The 24,612-nt window shown below is 35.4% G+C and overlaps 1 protein-coding gene across 1 annotated transcript; it reads left to right on the top strand.

Annotated features, from left to right (window-relative positions):
* Positions 1-3,821: 3,821 nt before the first annotated feature.
* On the top strand, positions 3,822-8,502 carry LOC143562195 (putative ADP-ribosylation factor GTPase-activating protein AGD11). The gene is made up of 9 exons (XM_077050079.1): positions 3,822-3,853; positions 4,261-4,334; positions 4,726-4,810; positions 4,897-4,972; positions 5,113-5,276; positions 5,527-5,746; positions 7,094-7,210; positions 7,308-7,403; positions 8,144-8,502. Exons 1-9 carry the CDS (start codon positions 3,822-3,824, stop codon positions 8,420-8,422), a joined length of 1,143 nt encoding a protein of 380 aa, XP_076906194.1. The 3' UTR covers positions 8,423-8,502.
* Positions 8,503-24,612: the final 16,110 nt, after the last annotated feature.

Here is a 24,612-nt window from a genome sequence, read left to right as displayed (position 1 = left end):
TGTATAACTTATCAACATTTCCTCTCACATAATAAGGAAACCCACACACTTTTTTTTAACTTATCATAAGTCATAAGCTATAAAGAGGTAAAAATAAGGAATCCCAAACACCCCCTAAAAGCAAAAGCATATACAACTTAAGTGTTTATATCAACATGTGTGTAACCCGTTTTTAGGCCTTGGGTTTATGAGATCTAATCGAAAGACAATACACATCTCTAGCACAGTCCAAAGTATAGTAAATAAGTTAGCATATAATAAATAAATTAAGAAATAAATAGTTATTCAAAAATTTTTAACATGGAATGAATTAGTTTCAACACGTTAGTAATTTGAACTAAAAATTTTATATCCAGCCTTCCCAAAAAACAGAAAAAAAAAATCATTATTTTAACTGTAAAGGTCGATGGGGAAAAGAAATACCTGGAAAGTTTCATTCGTTGGATATAGAGCCAATTTTTCATTTTTTTCCTTGTGGTATCAATCGGAATGTCTTATTTGTTTTTTCAGGAAAATGAATATCTCCATAAAATATTACCAGTATAATTTTTTCTGTTTTTTTCTTCACAGGGACCAATCCGCCTACTCGACTTGTTCTATTGTCTTTCATTCCAAGGCTTAACTTGTATCCATGTGCTTCATATTCGCCCGGAGTTTGCTCCCAGAAATATAGCCATCCCTGCACTCTCATATCAATTACAGTACGCATTATGTTTGAAAGAAAGAACATAAAAAGTTTATTTACCTTGTGATAATTTGATTCGAGTCCAAAAGCTAACAATGCGTTTGTAAACTAGCATAATAGCGAGAACAAGAATATGAGAAGAGATATGGGGAGAGAAATAGATGTTTATAGTATGAATTGACTGCCATACAATGAGATACTAATGTGTATATATAGAGAAGGAAAACTTAAGCAACAAGCTAATTTATATTAATCGTTAATGATCCTAATAAAAAATATAATCATATCTGTATTTATAATAAGCTACTAGCTAGTCTTAAATCTTAATTTGAGTATTTATCCAGTGACTTGATTATTCACTAGTTGGATTAAGTCTAAGGTTTAATAAAACTTAAAATTAAAAGGTTTAATATGTAAATTTAATATTATAAAAGGGTAAGAAATAAAACTTAAGAAATAAAAAATGAGAAGTAAATCGCACGTTTCCATTGTTTAGGTGGAATAAATGCTGTTTTAAGAACATGTTGAGGGATAAATGCTGTTTTAAGAACAACATGCTGTAATTACGTATTTATTTGTTTTTTTAAGAAAAAAAATGTCAGTTAAATTTCATAGATACAATTTCTTTTTCTTACCATGTCATTTATGGGATACTATCTAATCTAATCTAACTATACTGTCACATGTCACCAATATAGAGTGTTCACAATGGATTCCACATACATAATTCCCTTAAATACATTTTTCACCTAATTAACATTCATTAAATTAATTAAAATGTATAACAATTCATTAAATGCATAAAATCCTTTATTCATTATTTTTCTTTTAGTTACCATTCTAAAATTATATTAACTTATTAATATAAATTTAGAAAGACTAATCTTTAACCTTTTACAATTCAATATAAAATTTTTCGTTAATTTTATTTTATAATCATTTAAATCAATAACAAAATTTCGATCATATAAATCAATACAATAACTAAATCTTAGAAAATAATTAAATGATGAAAATCATGGACAAAAATCTTTTAATTTTTTTATGTACACGTGTTTCAATTTTAATACTTTAAGTTATAATTTAATTTAAATGAATATAAAATAAAAGTCATAAATAAAACTTATTATATGAAAATTGAATTTACGTATTACATATAATAATTTTTATTTTTATTATATTTTTATCCGTATAGAACACGAGATTTAACCTAGTTTACACTATGTCATGTCATGTACCATCCACTAATGTTGCATGTACGTGTATCAGAAAATAGAAATAGGATAGAGCATCGTAATTCACCCTCCTTTCTTAACAAAAATAAAAAATCACGGCCCAATAAAAATTATCAGCAGCCCACACGAATTATATATTATATGCACTTCGTTTAAATAGCCCACATATTTGCGCAGCCCAATATGATTGTTTAAACCATCAGCCCAAACAATCAGATATAGGCCCAACTTAAATGATATTTCAATATGAGAACCAAACTGCACTTGTTCTAAGCCCAACTAAATTCATTTGCAATAGCTAGTACCATTTGCTTATCCCTCCACACAAAAACCACGACACAAACTTGCTAAATCAATCAATAATAAGAAGGAAGTAAGGAACTAAGGCATATATATCTAATTTCAACCATTAAACTTAAGAAAATACTGTTTAGGTTGAAGTTCTTACCATAAACAAGCTATATCGCACCCCAAGCTACTAATTTAGGGCTTTAAATAGATATTCTTGCACAACGAAACATTCACAAAAGATGGAGAGTAGGAGAATCACATAACCATGAACTTGTGAAGAACAGAAATCACCAAAATTGCTCATGAACATCAAGAGAGTGAAGAGAGAGCTTGGAGAGAGGTTGAGGGTGATTAAACGAGGTCTCAAAATCCTATAGAGAGTGTAATTTCATCAAAATAGGTAACGAGCCCGATAAAGGAATGGTTACCACACATTAGGCAAGGTCGTTTGAACCATTAGACGACCCGTCATAAACTCTTTGCATTGGGGGAAGGGGTCTAATTGCACATTAGACTACCCGTTTGACCAGACGATCCATCTAAACAACACTTGCATGTATACAGTTATACACATATAATTATTTAAGGTGGGTTACATAAATACTCACGGATTACATTCTTTTCATCTCTCCTGTGGTGTTGCATGGACAAATCCATAGATTTTGTCCTATTTTAATTCTTGGAAAATCTATATCTCTTGTTAGATAAGTAACCTATGTGTTTGTATGTTATGTTCAGAGTATTCCAAAATATCATAGTTAACAAATACAACTATTGCATCACATCCATCTAATCTTCCTTTCCTAGCTCTAGACATCAGACGATATCAATCCATATAAAATTATGTGAAAACTCTTTTACACATATAGATGTTGATAAGACTTCTTTAATTCTTCAGAGAACAATGAGATACACCCATTGTATTTTACCCGATATGTGTGAACATAATAATAAGCTAGCTAGCGTGATCATATGTGGTCTAGGCATGTTTATGTTGACGGTCCTTGAAATCGGCAAATGACCAATCTCGAATCATGTTTGATAAGATCTAATCTATAAGTCGATTATGACGAAAACAATTTAATTAATTAGTCGAGAATTGAAACCGTAAGGGTGTATATGTAATATAGAGAAATCTTGAAGGCAAATGTGTAAAATCCCAAGGATGAAATTAACCACCACGAGATCTTCCATAATATTCCATTAACATGCAATTGCATGCATGAATATCAACAACCGAAAAACCCAACAATAATTAATTAGGTTTTGTTAATCCAGATTTGTTCATATTTTCCGACACTTGTTTCACAAGTAGCATACATCTTTTCAAAATCGACATTTAATTACAAAATCTCTAGATTTGTAGATCCTCGTTTTCGCCCTCGAAAATTCATTTTTGTTTTCATGAAACAAAGCCTGTCACGTTGTTGTTAGATGTTGCTGAAATATATGCTGTTATTTGTAACGGTAAAATAAATAAACATGTAGTTTGATTTTGATTTTCGTGAGAGTTGTGTGATTAATATTTAATATCTACGTAAATGCAGGTGAAAATGCTGATAAACCGAATGTTTACGCACACGTTTATATATTTCGATTGTTGAGGAAGAATGTCTACGAGGAATGAAAGGACGGATGCCGACGATTCATCGGGTAATGATGGGCTAGTCGAATGATTTTCTTCTGTTTTGCAATTTATATTGTGTGTGATTTCATATTAGGATTATGAATTTTGGCTAAGATCAAGTGAGTTTTTAGGGTTATGAAAAGTTGGTTTATGTAATTGTTGTGAACAGAGTCATATATGAGGTGGTGTTTACCAAATCACACGTCTTCGTATGACTTGTTTGACTTACACATAAATAACTTATGTGACCACTGAGAAGCTCATATGACATGTATAACCCTTTTTTTTTGCCTATCATATAAAGCATATGGTCGATATGATGCGACATGCATGCTGGTGTATAGATTTATGCATATCTAGATTCTTTACTTCCAAATTTCATCTCATTCATGAATGCTATCCTTGAATAATACACTCTTTATTCTATTTGACCTCTTAAATTTAGATAATGGAGAAAATTGTAGCGATGAGTTAGATGAAGAAACTCCGCCTGGCGGTTAGTTTAATTCTATTATTTTGATATTCACACTCAGCTTTATGCACCTGTTGGGAGATGTTCTATTGCTTACAACTTTTGACATACCATATTGTATGAGGATTCAATTTTCCTTCCAAGTATATATGATTACTGTATACAACCACTCAACCAGATGTCTTTATAAAAAGCAAAAACTAACATAAATGCCAATGTGTTAAGTATGTTATACATAATTTATTTTTAATGCATTCAATTCCATATCAGGCATGAATAGATTTTGTGGATACACAACTCAACCCTGACCCGTTAACGAATTATAATTATACTTTTTTTTTAAATTTACTGTAAATTGCATATCTTATAGTTTAGAACAAACTCTACTTATTGAATATTTATTATTTCTTATCAGGTGCAAAAGTGAGGCTGGCAAATTTTTTATCTGAATCTGGTAATGAGTTATGTGCAGATTGTGGATCTCCAAATCCAAAATGGGTGTAAGTTCATTCATATTTTCTAATTATGCATAATCTGTTATTTTCTCTAATTAATTATACAAATTTCGCCTTGTGGGTGTGACTAGATCTGCAAATCTTGGAGCATTTGTATGCATCAAGTGTTCTGGAGTACATAGAAGCCTTGGAGTGCATATATCAAAGGTACCTGCCTCATTTACAATATTGTATGCTAATGTATTGATTCCAACTCTTAATAAAACATAACCCAAATACTTAATAGTTTAATGGATCAAAACTTCTGCCTCTAGTTATATCAACCACCTCTCAACATATTGTTGCAGATATTATCAGTGAATCTGGATGATTGGACCGAAGAAGATGTCGATAATGTGATAAAAATCGGTGGAAACACTGAAGTAAATTTGAAATATGAAGACAGCATTCCAAATAACTGTAGAAAACCACAACCAGATTCTTGCATAGACGAGCGTACTGATTTTATCAGGTAATCCGAAAACGATAAGTCTTACAGATGGAAAATGAGCGGGTCAGGTAACGGGTTAAAATTTATAACTTGTCAGGACAGGTCAGGTTCACCCAAAACACTTTTTAATCTAGTCCTTTTTAATGGGTCAAAATAGTCACCTGTAACCATAGTTGTGCCTAATTAATATTCTTAATTGTCATAATATAAATATAAAACTTGCATACATTTTGTATATTTTTTCTGAACTATATTAATAATTAATACCCAGGAGAAAGTATGAAATGCAACAGTTTTTAAACACAGAGGAACAGTTATCTTGTCCGTTTAATCCAGCAGCGTTTAACTGCAGTTCAGCGGGTTTAACTTCTGTAGTGGATAAAAAATATATAAATAGTAGTATGCGTGTGCATAATATTGGGCAAGCGCTTCTCAACAACAGAAAAAGAAAAGATGTTGAACAGAAGCCTGCAAAGAAAAGTAACTCAACGGTAATTACTTTTATATGTTAGCTGTAAACAAACTAAACGTTCAATGAATGAATCGGCGGGCTGGGTGATGAGTAGGCCTGTAAACAAACTAAACGTTCAATGAATGAATCGTTCGGCTAGAAGGTCGTTTATTTGATAAAAGAACTAACATGAACAGTTTTGTGTTCATTTAGTTAAACAACTGAACATGAATACATGTCTTGTTCGTTCATTTATGTTCGTTTGTTAATAGTTAATACATTCATTTCATTATTCTGGCTAATTACAATTTGGTCTAGTTTTAGTAACTTTTTAGACCCTACACATTGTTGTACACGCTTACTTTTTAATTGGTTTTAGCTCAGTAATGTTCGTTATCTGTCTCCCATTTACGTTCAAGAACCATTTGCTTATACTATTAGCGCACAAACATAAAAGAACACAAACACACTCGTTTCCTTAAGGAATGAACATGAACACATGCGGTTAATGCTAAACAAACAAACGCGGGCACGCTCAGTTCACGTTCTTTCTGTTTATTTACAGGCCTAGTAACATGTCAAACTATGTTTGAGTCAAAAGGGCCATTTTTTTGTACAGTTCAAAGTGACATGAAACATTTTTATCTGCAAAATTTTGAATTATAAATAATATTTAGTGTGTGATATATTATTGCATTGTTTCAATAATAGTTTTATTTGTTAGTTTGATAAATGTTTAGTGTGTAAAATATGATCTGCAAAATTTAAATCATGATAAATATTTATAGGCCTCTAAATGAACTGAAAGCTCAGTGAAGGGTTTGTAAATTGTTTGGCAATAAGTTTGTTTTTGTTCGTTTATTAAACGAACGGACATGAAGTTTTTTTGTTCATTTGCTTAAACAAAAGAAGATGAACACATGTCTTGTTCATTCATTTATGTTTGTGAATGTTCGTTAATATTCGATTATTTATGTTCATTAGTTCGTTCATTTACGCTCGCTCGTTTACGTTCATTTATGTGCGTTAGTTTAAATGCGTTTAAGTTCGTCCGTTTAAATATCCAGTTAAATGTTTTAGACCAGATTGATGTTCACGATTAATTTTACTTGTTGTTCGCTTGGTTATGTTTGTTCATCTATGTCTAGTTATGTTCGTTAGTTTGTGTTCGTTTATACTATTAACAAGCGAAAATAAACAAACACGGACACACTCATTTTCTTAACGAACGAACAAACACGAACAAGAAAACCATGTTCTTTTAAATATGTTTGTTCTATCGTTTGTTGGTTGAAGTTAAATGCACGAACATGTTGGGTTCATTACAAGCCTAGATATTTAGTTATAACATTACATTATTCCAAGAAAATTTATATTGAACTTATAGGCAGGTATGGTGGAATTTGTTGGTTTGATAAAAGTCAAAGTGGTCAGAGGCATTGACCTTGCTATTAGAGATGTGAGGAGTAGTGATCCTTATGTTATGCTCTCATTGGGAAACCAAGTAAGCCAAACTTTTAACATAAATGTTTTATTTGTCTTTGATGCATAATTAATCGCTGTTGGTGCGAAAATGAGAAGATCGTTTAATTTAACTGCAGTCGGTAAAGACCCGAGTAATAAAGAGCAACCTTAATCCTGTCTGGAATGAGAGGTTAATGTTGTCAATCCCCGAAGATGTCCCACCTTTAATACTGGTAAGTTAAAAGCAAGGCCGGCCCTTGGGTAGGGTAAACCGGGCGGCCGGTTGAGATACATAAATTTTGAGGGCCAAAATTTTTTTATATGTATATATTTTTAAAAAAGTTATAAAATAGGTATGAATCTTAATCATATTAAATACATTGGACCCAAAACTTTTGTTATCCACAATCCATTTAATCTATTTGGCCCAAACTAAATTTAAAAAACTAAATAAATAATTAACGTTAATCGTCGTTTGAGAAAATTAGCTTATATATTTCGTTACTCGGTATGGCCTACGGGCCTTTTTATTTTGATTCGGCCAAGGAATTTAAATTCTCGGAGACGGCCCTGGTTAAAAGTATGTTTATGAAAGTTTCTTGGAAATATTAATGTTATACAAGAAAGATAAAGAGACCGAGAAGGATATAATATTTATAGATGGCAAAACTAAAAAAATTTAATGTTGGTCATTTTTAAAGTTTAACAGAAAAGTTAACCTCCATCCACTTCAGCGACCATTTATGCCACATATGTGCATACTTGGGACCAACGGTGTACTTTTTCATACTTGAGGAACAAAAGTGAAATTTAGACATACTACAAGGACCATTCGTGTAATTCTTTCTTAGGAATTGTAAACCCTTGATTATGCATGCCTTGTTTGATTTGTTTCCATTTTAGTTAAGTTTTTTGAGAAGTTACATTTGTCATTGTAATATTATGTGCAAATGACACTTTTACCCTTTTGCAGAGCGTTTTCGACAAGGACAAGTTCACAGAGGATGATTTTATGGGTGAGGCCGAGATTGATATCAGACCGTTGGTTTCTGCTGCTAAAGCTTTCGAGAATGGTAACGCCAACGAGTTATCGAAACAACTTGAAAAGGTGACGGAAGAAAAAGACAAGTATACCCTTGGTATGATCACGGTGGGGGACGGGAAGGCAAAGCAAGACATTGCTCTACAACTGCAAAATGTTGAAAGTGGTGAACTAGTAATAGAGATTGAATGTGTGCCTCTATCCCAATAGCAAGTTGATAGGTATGACCGAAAACTTAACTCTATGGATTGTGATTATCGCGAGTTGTTGAATTATAAAGTTGAACTTGCTATAGCTTTTTCTACCAAAGAATGGCGATTAGGATGATTAATGTTCTTGTGTATGTAATGTTCTTGTGTATGTAGTACACTTTGTTTATGTTGTTAAGTGAATACAACTGCCTCTTTAATATATATAAAAGGAAGCAATCTTAGTTCTATATTTCCATTAACCTAAATCTAACTACTAATTAATATTAAAATGCCAATTTTCTCCCTTGTTAGTGAAGCCTACGACAAGTTTGTTGCTCGTTTTAAAAAGATCGTGTCATCTTACATTTTTAATGAATTTAAATCCGTGTATATGAGGTTTATATATATAACTGTTTTTTATAACTGCATTGTTTGGCCGGGATGGTAGATTTGCCGGAATGGTGGCCAAACCTCGTCGTATGTTGTCGATGGCTTTGTTGTCAACCTGATAATCTAGGTACTGATGTAAAGTAAATAATTCAACATTCATGGTTTACCGTAACAAATTTTCTTGATAAAGAGACAAGCTTTGGAATAGACCAAACATAATCACTTTAGTAGCAATGTATATATTCAATATATTGATACAAAGACACGAGAAATGTAGATTTGAGATGCATATACACGAAAATCATGGGAAGTGCACAATCCAGATTCGAGTATGAGTTGCATTTGATCATAAATTAAGCATACCTGATATTGATAACGCGCGATGAAAAGGTAATACGGGAAAGTATATGCATACGACGTGAATTTAAATAAATTTAAATAGGAGTTTCATGTAATGAAGTGGAAATGTGACTTAAAGTTAATGCACAATTGTTGTATATATAATCATGTCCATTTATAACATTGATTTCTTCATGATGCTACTGTAGGTTATGACATAAAAAAGATATCTGGTGTCGTAAAGCCAGAATAGATTATACTAATACTGATTACCAGTTTGGTTTTCCTAACTTCATAAAAAAAACACATTTACGGTTATGGTAATTCCTTTTTTTAAATTACATTGGGAAAATGTTACAAGATAAAAAATCTTTCAAAAGTGTTCTGGTCGCTCATGCAATGTTTGCTCAAAACGGGTCTCTAAATTACAAATAAAGATTTTTTGTGCGTCAAGAAAGCAATGGAAGAGAAGATGTGGGGGTTGGGAATTACAATGTATACGTGTGTGTATATATATATATATATATATATATATATTTAAAAATTAAAAGAAAACGCTAATTAAATGAAATAGCCCTGCTTGCGGTGCGCACATATGATGTATATATGTGTGAACCCTCGGGTGGGCAAAAGTGAAATTGCACTAATTTTGACGTTATTTTACTAATCTCGTGAAAATAACGTTAAAAGTGACGGACGGTTAATCAGGCATCATGTAGTGGCGTTGATAGCCGAAAGACAAGGGTACATGCACCGATCAGCCGGTCCCGATGATTGAGTGCTATGTGCCTTATGTCCAAGGCTTGATGCAAAACTACTATCGAGCCGGGGGTCTCACCGGAAGCAGCCTCTCTATCCTTATGGGGTAGAGGTAAGGCTGTCTACATCTTACCCTCCTCAGACCCTACCATAGCTTTGCTATTGGTGGGATATACTGAGTACGATGATGATGATGATGATGATGATGATGATGATGATGATGATTAAATGAAAATTAAAAAATCTATCTATTCTAATAAAAGACTACTCAATTTTGTCACTTGTCAATCTCATAGTCATCCTCATCTTTTTTTCAACTTATTTAATATATAGTGCATTATCTTTAAGTCATTTCAATATATGAATTCAAGTTTATTTTTATTAAAGGTAAATCCTAATTACCGATTCATTCATTAACATTAATGATGGAATAAGAAAATAATGAAATTTCAACAGCAAGCCTGCTAGAATAAAATTTTCAAGTCATAAATACTTGCAAATTAAATAAATTAAAGGTGCATCATTGTTGAAGAATTTGGATTTGTATGATAGTAAACTATAAATTATTTTTAAACTGAGATTCGAGCAAAAGTACATAATATTTTATATAATGTTGGTTTCAGATTTGGATTTAAAATTTTCTCATATGTATTTGAACACACGAAAATGCGTATTTTCTTAATTTTCTCTAAAAGTTTTGTATGAATATGTAAATATGAAGAACACATATTACATAAATCTTGGTGTTTAGCTTTAATTAATTTATTAAAATTGAATATTATAATTACAATCTATATGTATAACGATTTACTATATGAACTACATGTCATTTATTTATTTGACTTTTTATGTAATATAAAAGATTTTAGTAATAAGAAGATCAATATTTAGTTTTCAATATTTTCTTCCATAGCTCAGACCAAAATGTTTCGAAACATATATTTTATAACTTGATTTATACCTTTTTATACATTTAATATATTTAATTTAATATGCCTTATAAGACAAATTACTTAATTAAAAGCATTCAAATTCAAAATTTTAAACCAAAAAAATCTATTTCAATCCCATCCCACTATTTTCGTTTTTCATAAATCATTTAGGATATTGAAACCTAGATTCATAGAGTATCGTTTCGTTAGGTTCTTACATAATTTCAATATTATACTAACTTATTAATTTTATTTTTATACAAATACAACGAATTAGGGTTATGTTAGTGTTTTCTGTTGGTTAGTACATAATTAAAACATTTACTATGGTTTATATTCAAAATAATAAAGCTACTCACAAAATTTTAAAAAAATTACAGTTATAACAGTTATTATTAGAATATGTTATAAAAATTCATTAATAATCACACCTAAATTATAGTGTAACTTAATAGAGATATTTATTATTTTTATTTTTCTTATTATTTGTAACTTAATCATGCTCCTCGTTACATTTCAAGTATTTTCATATTAATTATAAAAAAATAGTTAATTAGGTTAGAGTCATTTACTATGCTTTCATAAAATCCAAAATCTTTGTTGCTTCTTCTTCTTCTTCTTCTTCTTATTATTATTATTATTATTATTATTATTATTATCTTCTATAAGTCGTTGACACACACACACACACATATCGATTAATTAAGTATTTCAACAATTTTTCATAATATTAACTAATAACACGGGACTAGTATTCAAAATTTAAACATTTCTTATCCAATACTTTGAACTTTAATTATAAATAAAAATCACCACATTAACGACTTTATGTAACTTTAAATCTTCTAATACTCTCTTAACTCAGAATAATCATTGTTATTTGAACAATGACTTTAAGGTTGGTATTTCTTTATCATTTTATTCATATGAAATGAAACAATTATTTTGTTATTATTTTAATTTCGATTTATATGTTACTTAATTATATAACTTTTAATTGTAAAATATAAAATCAATTAAAAATTTGTCACGCACAAAAATATTAATGACAACAATTTTATCATAATCAATCAATTTCAGATCTAAAGATTCTAAGGGTGATTATATCATCAAAGTTTAGGTAATCTGGTTTTGGGATAATCATGTTTTTTAGATAAACATAAACAGATGATCTCAAATGACATCATATTAATTGTTCAAAATGTATGGTATTTAGTGTGCATGAATTTTTTTTTTTAGGTTTCATGGATATATTTTTTTCATTATATATGGTTGGTATGCACTTGAACGAGCCTTATTTGTCACACGGACAACTATGCGTGCCTACATCAAGAGTTACAAGCAAACCTATATGTTACCTTATCAAGAGTTACAAGAACACATGGACTAAAGATTTTAATTTTTGATAAATAATGTATACCGACCAATACAACAACAAACTAGTTTACAAGGAAGTTTTCTTTTACTTATTTTTTAACCTATTTGTGTAACTTTAGTTACGTAATTTTACAGTTTTGTTGACTGAATTTTGTTGACTCTTAATAATATATGATAATTTTGTTGACTGGATTTTACTTAATGGTTAGAGTTGAATTTTCATCAATTACCCGTATAATACACGGGCTTCAAACTAGTAAAAAATAAAATTTACGTCACCACTCCACTTCAACATAAGAAAAGATAAGTTTCTTTATTAAAAATAAAAAACATGCTACATTTATATGTTAAAAATTATAATTTTAAATAAAACATGAAAGTTGAATTATTTAGTTGAAATACCTTTTAACTTGAGGATAGTTTGAATACTTTTAAAATTTGTTTATTATTCTATGGTAACATACATATCTTTTGTAATAAATGAATTTATAAAATTAAAAAGAAACTCACATGTGATATCTTCATAATGTATTTAGGGTGTGTCTGGGATTCCTTATTTTCCTCTTCTTATGACTTATGATGGTTGAATAAGTTATTTTAGTGTGAACAAAGTGTTTGGAAACACATAAGGCCTTTTCCATATCTTCTTATCAACAAAGGCAAAATAAGGGTTTTCAATAAATTAGAGTTTGCTAACTTATCTTCTTATAGGATTAGAATACCCATTACACCCTTCCAAGTTCCATTCCAACCAACCTATTCACTTATACAAAAATGTCCTTTTTGGTCATTTTAGATCAATAAGTTAAACAAAACACTTTTAAAAACAACTTATTGTCTTATGTTAATCCAAACACTTTTCTAGAAACTCTTTATTAGAAAGCCATAAGACCTTTTCCACTTATCATAAAAAGAATTAAGGAATTCCAAACACACCCTCAATAGTTTAATTATATATTTAGATGGCATGCCACATGTGAATTAATGGAGCCCATTTTATATAATTCAAGTAATGATGTTTAAAGTTAAAAAGAAACTCACATGTGATATATTCATGAAGTATTTAATGTTTTAATTATATACTTAGATGGCATGTCACATGTTAATTGGAGCCCACTTCAAGTAATAATGTTCAATGTTAAAAGTATATTTTTTAGAATATTCGAATAAAAATTTGTCGTACTTACTATTTATAAATGTAAAAAAAACATATAAATAGTTGTACCTTTACTGTAATTTTAATCGTTTATTATTTTAATAATCTTATGTTTGCTTGGCGTCTACTATTTTGCTAAATATGGAACTTAAAGCTTTGCTCATTATTATTTTATAAAAAGGTTAAAATACAAAGAAGACAAAAATAAGAAATGTGAGAAATATTTTTAGCAAAAAAAAAAGTAATACAAAAATAAAATTCAAGGAAATGAAAATAAAAAAATTATAACTTAAAATATAAATTAAAAAAACTAAAATGTTTCTTCCGTATTTCTCGTAAAAAAAATTCAAAAAAGACACAATGTTAAGGAAAAAAAAGACGCAGGCGACGAAAATAGACAAAAAAAAAACACAACAATAAATATAAAAATACATAATAAATCGCAAAATATATAATATAATGTTGAGTAATATAACACAGTATTAAGGAAAAAAACACAATGTGAATAAAAAAAGACACAATCAATGACAGAAATAAATAAAAAAACACAATGATATTTTTTCCTCAACATCGTGTCTTTTTTTTATCGAGGAAGACGGGAGCATTGTAGGTTTTTACCTTTTCAATTTTTTATATTTTAAATTATGATTTTATTTATTAATTTTTTAAGAGTTTTTTCTTTTATCACAAATCCTACCCATCCATCTAATCTAGTGTCCCTTGCAGAATAACCTTACCTAATATTTTAGTAGTCTTTTTTATCCAATTCACTTTCTCGTTGGACTGATTTTCATAACAAAACTTACAAATAAAAGATTAAAAGTTTTATATTATGGACGATATAAAATTAGCTTTAGGTATAAACTTTTGTACTTTTTTTATCAGTGGACCTTAGTTTTATCACAATGGATAAAATTATTTGCACTCAAGTTTCTAAAGTTCATATCAAGTTTTTTTAACAACCGATTTGTATTTTTCACCCTTTTTTCCCTTTTGTGATATTTGACCCCTAGTCTTTGCAATGCATTAGGGATGAACTCATGATGGTACTGGTACCGATCCCGAAAATATGAAATATTTGGCAGCGGTATTTCTTGCAAAATTCGGGAAATATCGGTACCGTACCGATACAAAAAACTAAAAACTTGGTATCGAGTATATACCAACGTGTCACACCCTCAAAATCCACTAACGGAGTTTTACCGTCAGAGGGTGTGAACTAACAGGATCGGAATCATCAGTTATAATCAAACCATAAAACAAAGTTTCAAAACCATGAAAACGTTTACGAGTAAATAAATGCGGAAGCGTAAAAACCTTTAATCCAAAAGTTGCGTCACGCAGAACGACTTAAAACCTATGGTAACCGTTAAAAATAAGTTTGCATAACAAAAGCGTTTTCAATCAATGCATGTTCCTAAACCGCGCGCCCGCCTCGGCTACCTGAGAATAACATACTAAAAGTGTCAACACAAGGTTGGTGAGTTTACAAGTTATATAAAAATAAATCGTTTAGCGTTTGCGTTCAGCGTTTTGCGTTACAGCGTTACAGCGTTTTGCGTTACAGCGTTACCAGATAGTGTTATGTCAATTATATATCTATAGGTAGCTAGCCTATAAAGCAAGTATTACTAAGTGTTCGACACCGAAGCTGACTCGTTTATTAAGTGCCTTGTCACCAGGTCATCCAGACCATGGTACGTGTTAGCCAAAATTACACCCGCTCGACCTCCAGTCGAGTTTAGCGTTGGGTGGGGTTTGTCAAACCCAGTAGTACTACTCAACAGTGACTCGCTATTCTAAATATTACCCGGTTCGATGTGTAGGACTTCAAATGTTTCGTTTGCCACTTAGCCTTTACAAGTGATATATAATTTATAACAAAATCTTAAATGCGTTGTGGAGTATGTTATCTCCCCCAAGTGAAAAGCGTTTGAAAACAGTTTAAAGAGGGGAAAGTGAAACTCACTGTTTGCGAAGAATTTCCCAATTTAAATCACCAAGATGCGTGTCACCGAAAAACTCTCTCTAGCGTTCTAAAACAACAAGGAGATTTTTCTAAGGGTAGGAATATTATCGAGTCTCTAGACCCGGCACATAATACCTAGGCACATAACATGTTTCGTGTTTCGTTTGTGAATCGTGTGTGACTTTAACAAGGGTATTTGTGATACATTACATATGCAAGCAATCATATACGTGTCATGTATTCATAAAGTACATCACTAGAAGTTACTCCCCGTAAGGGCAATTTGGTCAAAACACGACAATTAATTTGCAATCATTCCCCTCAGGGGCAATTTGGTCAAAACACAACAATAAATTAGCAAGTATCATGTTTCATGCATTTTCACAAAACTCAGCAGCTAGTTTCACCGAGACAGAAATCCTACTTGAAAGATTGTACTATTCCACCGATCATAGCATCTCAATTAAGTTACCAAAAATTATCACAGAAGCATATATGTCTTAGGTTTCCAGAACATATTTAATTATATTTTTATTCCACATAATTTTCTCACAATCATCAAATCATTACAGCAAACTCATAATAGTCAAATTCATGCGCAACAGAATGTTATTTGCAATTCCCGTTAAACGAAAAATCCAATAAATGCAAGACCACTTGGGCTAGGTTCCTAACTCAATGAGTCAACTTCCAGAAGTGGAACCAACCCAATTGGTCTCGTAGTTCATGAGATACAACATTTACAAAACAACCTAACAGCAGGTCTAACAGCTCAGCTTTGCACAACGTTTTTGTAAAATCATAAAAGTTAACCTTTACTTGTCCAAAAATTACAAATTTACACTCTATGGAAACTAGACTCAACCTAGTTTACTTTAGTACCAATAGTCTCAACCAATTTTCATATTTACACTTCGTTACAGTCACTTAAACATCAAATACACATTCTGTCCAGAAACTGTTTGCATCCAAACTCAACATATTAACAACCTATGAACTATCATACATTCATATGATCCTCTAGACTCCATAAACACCATCCATGCACATCAATTACATATTACATACTTGATTAGGGTTTGTGTTTGAACTCAAATCAAAGACACAACAATCAACATGTTACAATATCAATTCTACTTATCAAATCATTACTCAATCAACAACAATCATATTGATTACATGTATACATGAAATCGGCTGCTAGGGTTTGTTATTAACCCAACAAACATCAAAATCAAGTAGTAAAGATGTATAGGATGATCAATTATACCTTCCTAGCACCTAGTTCTTCAATCACAAGCTTGATTTCTTGATTGAATGTGTGTATAAAGTGGACGGCAGCCAAGGAGAGGGGGGGGGGGGGGTGGGGTTCCGATCGGGGTTAGGGTTAATAATAATAATAATAGTTAGGGTTAAGTTAATGATATATTTATAAACATAACAAGTTACACTCAAGTCCCTCCACTTTCAATTGTTGTTTTTTTTTCTAACTTAACTAACTTATTTCTTGTTTCTTGTCTAGCATTACACACAATATAATCAAGTAACACATATGTTAACACATAATTATTATGTTGACGTTTTTCGTTTATTCATCAATCGTTTGCGTCAACTCGTTTGCGTTTCGGTGCAAATCCCGAAAGACTACACATGTAGTAAGTGTTAAGCGTCATTAAAACCCTAGTTTAAATGTAATGAAGTGTGTGTTATAGATTCAGTGATCTTAAGTTTGAATTGACGGAGTTGAGTTAACGGAGTTAACCTGAAATTGACGATTGTCACATCATTCCCATGTTAAAGAATTTTCGTCCCGAAAATTTGAGTCAAGTCGTGATGAGTGTCTGAAAGAGTAAGAAAAAAAAATTTCAGTTTGTCATATCATCCCCTAGTAGAAAGAAATTTCGTCCCGAAATTTAATTCATACCTCCGGTGATGTCTGACGGTTTGCCGGGTTTCGCGGTTTTCTGTGTTTGGTTAGCCCTTCAAAAAGGTGAGGATACTTTTTCATCATTTGATCCTCGGGTTCCCACGTGAACTCCGGTCCACGTCTCGAGTTCCAACGAACTTTAACGATTGGAATTTTGCTGTGCTTGAGCGTTTTGGTTTCCCAATCCAAAACCTCGACTGGTTCCTCAATGAAACGTAACTGTTCATCAACTTGCAGTTCCTCCAAAGGAACTACTTGGGTTTCATCGGACAGACATTTCTTCAAATTGGACACGTGGAATACATTGTGTACCCCACCGAGTTCCGTTGGTAAGTCCAGTCGGTACGCCACCGGACCAATGCGCTCAGTTATCCGGTAAGGACCAACATATCGTGGGTTGAGTTTGTTTCGCTTACCAAAGCGAACCACACCTTTCCAAGGTGAGACTTTGAGTAACACTCGATCGTTTACTTGAAATTCGAGAGGTTTTCGGCGCTTGTCGGCGTAACTCTTTTGGCGGTCTCGTGCTGCTGTCTTGCGATTTCGGATTTGAACAATCTTTTCCGAAGTTTTGAGTACCAGTTCTGGACCAGTGATTTGGTTGTCACCCACCTCTGCCCAGCAGAGTGGTGATCGACACTTCCTTCCGTACAACGCTTCAAACGGCGCTGCCTTAATACTTGCGTAGTAGCTGTTATTATACGAAAACTCTACCAAAGGTAAGTGGGGTTCCCAACTTTTTCCGAAATCCAATACGCAGGCACGCAACATATCCTCCAGGGTCTGAATAGTTCGTTCACTTTGCCCATCCGTTTGAGGATGGTATGCTGTGCTCATATCAAGACGGGTGCCTAGTGCGCTTTGCAGCGACTTCCAAAAGTGCGAAGTGAAACGAGAATCTCGATCAGAAATGATTGAGACAGGCACTCAGTGTCTAGACACTGCTTCCTTCATGTAGACGCGAGTCAGTCTTTCCATTTTGTCCGATTCCTTAATCGCTAAGAAGTGTGCAGATTTAGTCAACCGGTCAACGATCACCCAGATGGTATCGCATCCCGTCGGTGTCTTAGGTAAACCCGTGATAAAGTCCATTGAGATATGTTCCCATTTCCACATTGGGAGTTCCGGTTGTTGCAGTAGTCCAGATGGTTTCTGGTATTCTATCTTGACTCTGGCACAAGTCAAGCATTTGCTCACGTAGGTGGCAATGTCGGCTTTCATGTTCGGCCACCAGTAACGTGCCTTTAAATCATGGTACATTTTATCTGAGCCAGGGTGGATAGAATATCGGGACTTGTGAGCTTCGTCCATCACTAGAGTTCTTAACTCTCCGTATCGTGGAACCCAAATCCGGTTCTCAAAATATCGGACCCCGTCCGATGTGGTTTCAAGTTGCTTGTTCATGCCCCGCATGAGTTCCGATGGAAGATTATCATCTTTCAAGGCTTCGAGTTGGGCATCGCGAATTTGATCGGGTAGGTTAGCATGAATCGTGAGTTGCAATGCTCGCACTCGTCTGGGTTTATCTGTTTCTTTTCTGCTGAGGGCGTCGGCCACTACATTGGCCTTGCCAGGGTGGTACTTGATGGCACAATCATAATCTTTGAGCAGCTCGACCCATCGACGCTGTCGCATGTTCAGCTCCTTCTGATCGTAGATATGTTGGAGACTCTTGTGGTCGGTGTAAATGGTAAACTTGGTACCGTACAAGTAATGCCTCCATATCTTAAGAGCAAACACCACAGCTCCGAGTTCCAAATCGTGGGTCGTGTAGTTCTTCTCGTGAACCCGTAGTTGTCGAGAGGCGTAAGCTATGACCTTCTCGAGTTGCATCAGCACACAACCGAGACCTTGTATAGATGCGTCACAGTGTACCTCAAAATTTTCCGTTCCCTCGGGGAGGGCTAGAATAGGGGCGCTACAAAGTCTGGTTTTCAACAGTTGAAAAGCGGATTCTTGCGCATCACCCCAATTGTACTTAGTACCTTTGTGAGTCAAGGCGGTGAGGGGTTGAGCAATCTTTGAAAATCCCTCGATGAAACGCCGGTAGTAGCCGGCCAGTCCTAGGAATTTCCGCACCTCAGTCGGAGTCTTAGGTGCTTCCCAGTTTTTGATGGCCTCTACCTTACCGGGATCGACATGGATACCATTCTCGTTGATCACATGTCCTAAAAAGTGAACCTCGCGAAGCCAAAATTCACATTTCGAGAGTTTAGCATACAGTTGTTCCTTCTTCAGCAATTCCAGAATTACCCTTAAGTGTTCTTCGTGGTCAGCTTCGTTCTTGGAGTAGACGAGTATATCATCGATGAAAACAATCACAAACTTGTCGAGGTACGCCTTGCATACTCGATTCATGAGATCCATAAATACGGCTGGTGCGTTGGTTAGTCCAAAAGGCATAACCGAAAACTCGTAGTGACCATACCGTGTTCTGAAAGCCGTCTTTGAAATATCTTCTTCGCGCACTCTTAGTTGATGATAACCAGATCGCAGATCGATCTTCGAGTAATAACTCGATCCTTGAAGCTGGTCAAACAAATCATCGATTCGGGGTAAAGGATAACGGTTCTTGACCGTCACCTTGTTCAACTCCCGGTAGTCGATACACATGCGGAAGGTCCCGTCCTTCTTTCGGACAAATAAGACAGGGGCTCCCCATGGTGATGAGCTAGGTCGGATAAAACCCTTATCCAACAAATCTTGCAACTGAGTGGACAGTTCCTGAAGCTCCGCCGGTGCGAGCCGATACGGGGCTCGTGCTATGGGTGCTGCACCGGGTGTCAACTCGATTTGGAACTCGACTTGTCGTACAGGAGGGAGTCCGGGCAAATCCTCCGGGAAAACTTCCGGGAAGTCTCGCACAACAGGTATATCTCCAATTCGTTTCTCCTCCGCAGGTTTCTCAACGATCTGCGCCAAAACTGCCGGATGACCCTTTCGTAGGTACTTTTGCGCCTTCATGAGGGTAATGATGCTGGTGGTCATGCCGCTTCTCTCACCTCGGACCGAAATGATCTCGCCGGAAGGGGTAGTAATGTGAACTATCTTGTCGTGACATATAATCTCCGCTCGATTCTCGGATAACCAGTCCATGCCGACAACGACATCGAAACTCCTAAGCGTAAAAGGAATAAGGTCGATATCAAAGACATGACCTGACAGTTTTAACTTGCATCCCGCAAGTACATGAGTCGTTACTATAGTCTTACCGTCAGCTAATTCAACAGGAAACTTAGCATCTAACGGAGTTGGAGTTAAGTCTAAGAGTTGGTTAAAGGCTTTCGACACAAAACTCCTATCAGCTCCAGTGTCAAACAATACAGAAGCAAAACAATCGTTTACAGGGAACTTACCAGTCACCACGTGCGGATCATTGTGGGCTTGACCCGACCCAATCACAAAAGCTCTTCCCTTGCCATTGCTTCCACCATTACTGCCACTTCCATTACCCCCATTGTTGTCGTTCTGTTTCAGCTTGGGGCAATCTTTCCTGAAATGACCTTCCTGCCCACATTCGTAACATCCCTTCGTCGTCATAGGTGGTTTAGGAGCACCCGTTGCCGCAAGGTCTCCTCTACACTCCTTTGCCTGGTGACCCATCTTTCCGCATCTCTGACACTTGACACGGTTACACGGGCCAACATGATGATAGTTGCACCTATTGCACTTCGGATATTTCCCAGCATTTCCGCTCGAACCCTGCCCGCTACCGTTGTTATTATTGTTGTGACTCTGGTTGTTAAAGCTCCGAGCGAATTCGGGCTTACGGTAGTGCTGTTGCGGTGGGAGGTTCGAGGATGAAGATCTGGTGTTGTCAAACTTCCTCTTTCCGCTGCTCAGGTTGCTGTTGCTGTTGTTGTCGTTACTCGGGTTGTCACGGGCTTTAGTGGTCGAACCCCTAGGTGGTAACGCACCTTGGGTCACAGCCTGATCCGTCAGTTTGTGAGCTAAACGGATCGCTTGTTGAATCGTGGCTGGTCTGGAAGACGTCACCATGCCCTGAATCTGCGGTGCTAACCCATCAATGTACATTTCGATCCTCTTGCTCGGCGGATCCACCATCCGCGGACACATCACAGCCAACTCGTGCGAACGGGTAGTGTAGGCTTCGATTTCCGAACCCACCATCTTCAGCGACCAAAATTCTGACTTTAATTTTGAAATTTCTTCCCTCGGACAGTACTCCTCTCGCATCATATTTTTGAACTCCTCCCAGTTCATCGCGTTAGCCAGTTCCAATCCAAGGATCTGGACGTTCGAATTCCACCAAGTGAGGGCGGAATCCTCAAGTGTTCCAGCAGCGAATTTGACTCTACTGGCAGGGGGACAATTGCACATCTCAAATGCCGACTCGGCCTTCTCAGCCCAACGCAGGAAGCCTATAGCTCCCTCAGTGCCCTTAAACGTACTGGGCTTGCAGTCAAGGTAGTTCTTGAAGGTACACGTTCCACTCGGACCTCCAGCTTGATTCTGAACGTGTGCGGCTAAAGCGGCCGCTGCATGGTCGTTCAGCAGAGTTTGGAGTTCAGCTGCAGTCAAGCTGATGTTACCACGTCCTCGTCTAGCGTTTCTTCCAGCCATTTCCTAGAATCACAGTATAAAATGTTAAACATGAATTTTTCTTTCATATACAACACACCATACATGTAATAAAAAGATAGGTAAGAAAGAAATAAGAAACAACATCACATCACAACCATATATTAATCTAATTAATAAATCATGATTAAAACCATTGTATTCGCTACAAAGTATTTCCAATCAATCCTTAAAATCATAGAAAAATAATAGTTCGGATAGAGACAACCCCTCCATCTAGGTGTCATCATCACTAGATGTCATCATCTGAGGACACCTCTGAGTGTGCCTCCTCCTCAGCCGGTTCTTCCTCCGGTTCTTCCTCGGGTTCCTCCTCGGGATCTTCCTCGGGATCCTCCTCAGGCTCCTCTTCGGGGTCTTCTTCAGGTTCCACTGCAGGCTCTGCCTCAGGCTCGGCCTCAGGCTCTGCCTCATGTTCGGCTGCGTTCTGAGCAAGTTGCATTTGCAAGACATCGCAACGCTCTAGAGCTATCTCGGTTCGGGTCCTTGCTTCTTGGAGTTGCTCTTCCAAGTCTATCATCTCAGCTTGCATCTTCATCATAATCTTCATCTGTTGATCACTAGTCTCTTGCATTTCCTTCATGGCCGCTGCCATGCGGGCAATCTCCTCCTTAGTCTCGGTTCCGTCCTTCAACAGTCCGGAAACGTTGGCTCTCGTATAGCGCATGTAACCCACATCACGCTCCAAGCATGAAACAACAGCTGCGAGAACTCGCTCTACAGGTTCGGTTATGGGTGGTAGGGTGTTGGGATAAGCAGGGTGGTTCGGGTGAGGCAACAGGGGAACTTGTTCGCGATAGACCATACGTCTGATCATGTTAGGGTACCATTCCCAGCTAACGTCGTTTTCGTATATGCCTCCGGATAGGCGGTATTTCTTCGACGCGGGAGCTTCGAGTTCCGGGACTACTCGGGGTGGCGATGCGATAGGTAACTGCGGTTCCTTCCCGTGAGCATGCGTCATCGAATCGGATGATGATGAGGGTGGCGTCGACATTCCTATAGGTAAGCCGTGTATGCGCGCGCGTATGAGTGAAAGGGGTAAAGAGATAAAATAATAAAGACTACACAAATCTATGCAGTGCGTATCATTATAACTAATGGGTCGTCGCGGTTATAGTCTAGTATGCATGCAGCTTCTAGTTCGCTATAACCAATGGCTCTGATACCAATCTGTCACACCCTCAAAATCCACTAACGGAGTTTTACCGTCAGAGGGTGTGAACTAACAGGATCGGAATCATCAGTTATAATCAAACCATAAAACAAAGTTTCAAAACCAGGAAAACGTTTACGAGTAAATAAATGCGGAAGCGTAAAAACCTTTAATCCAAAAGTTGCGTCACACAGGACGACTTAAAACGTATGGTAACCGTTAAAAATAAGTTTGCATAACAAAAGCGTTTTCAATCAATGCATGTTCCTAAACCGCGCGCCCGCCTCGGCTACCTGAGAATAACATACTAAAAGTGTCAACACAAGGTTGGTGAGTTCACAAGTTATATAAAAATAAATCGTTTAGTGTTTGCGTTCAGCGTTTTGCGTTACAGCGTTACAGCGTCACCAGATAGTGTTATGTCAATTATATATCTATAGGTAGCTAGCCTATAAAGCAAGTATTACTAAGTGTTCGACACCGAAACTGACTCGTTTATTAAGTGCCTTGTCACCAGGTCATCCAGACCATGGTACGTGTTAGCAAAAATTACACCTGCTCGACCTCCAGTCGAGTTTAGCGTTGGGTGGGGTTTGTCAAACCCAGTAGTACTACTCAACAGTGACTCGCTATTCTAAATATTAACCGGTTCGATGTGTAGGACTTCAAATGTTTCGTTTGCCACTTAGCCTTTACAAGTGATATATAATTTATAACAAAATCTTAAATGCGTTGTGGAGTATGTTATCTCCCCCAAGTGAAAAGCGTTTGAAAACAGTTTAAAGAGGGGAAAGTGAAACTCACTGTTTGCGAAGAATTTCCCAATTTAAATCACCAAGATACGTGTCACCGAAAAACTCTCTCTAGCGTTCTAAAACAACAAGGAGATTTTTCTAAGTGTCGGAATATTATCGAGTCTCTAGACCCGGCACATAATACCTAGGCACATAACATGTTTCGTGTTTCGTTTGTGAATCGTGTGTGACTTTAACAAGGGTATTTGTGATACATTACATATGCAAACAATCATATACGTGTCATGTATTCATAAAGTACATCACTAGCAGTTACTCCCCGTAAGGGCAATTTGGTCAAAACACGACAATTAATTTGCAATCATTCCCTTCAGGGGCAATTTGGTCAAAACACAACAATAAATTAGCAAGTATCATGTTTCATGCATTTTCACAAAACTCAGCAGCTAGTTTCACCGAGACAGAAATCCTACTTGAAAGATTGTACTATTCCACCGATCATAGCATCTCAATTAATTTACCAAAAATCATCACAGAAGCATATATGTCTTAGGTTTCCAGAACATATTTAATTATATTTTTAGTCCACATAATTTTCTCACAATCATCAAATCATTACAGCAAACTCATAACAGTCAAATTCATGCGCAACAGAATGTTATTTGCAATTCCCGTTAAACGAAAAATCCAATAAATGCAAGACCACTTGGGCTAGGTTCCTAACTCAATGAGTCAACTTCCAGAAGTGGAACCAACCCAATTGGTCTCGTAGTTCACGAGATACAACATTTACAAAACAACCTAACAGCAGGTCTAACAGCTCAGCTTGCACAACGTTTTTGTAAAA

This window comes from Bidens hawaiensis, unplaced genomic scaffold (genome assembly GCF_021521415.1).
Source record: "Bidens hawaiensis isolate Kalapana, Puna unplaced genomic scaffold, B.hawaiensis_p1.1 tig00020919_1, whole genome shotgun sequence".
Lineage (NCBI taxonomy): Eukaryota > Viridiplantae > Streptophyta > Magnoliopsida > Asterales > Asteraceae > Bidens > Bidens hawaiensis.
Note: the sequence above shows the minus strand (reverse complement) of the source record. Positions and strands in the feature narration are given on the sequence as shown.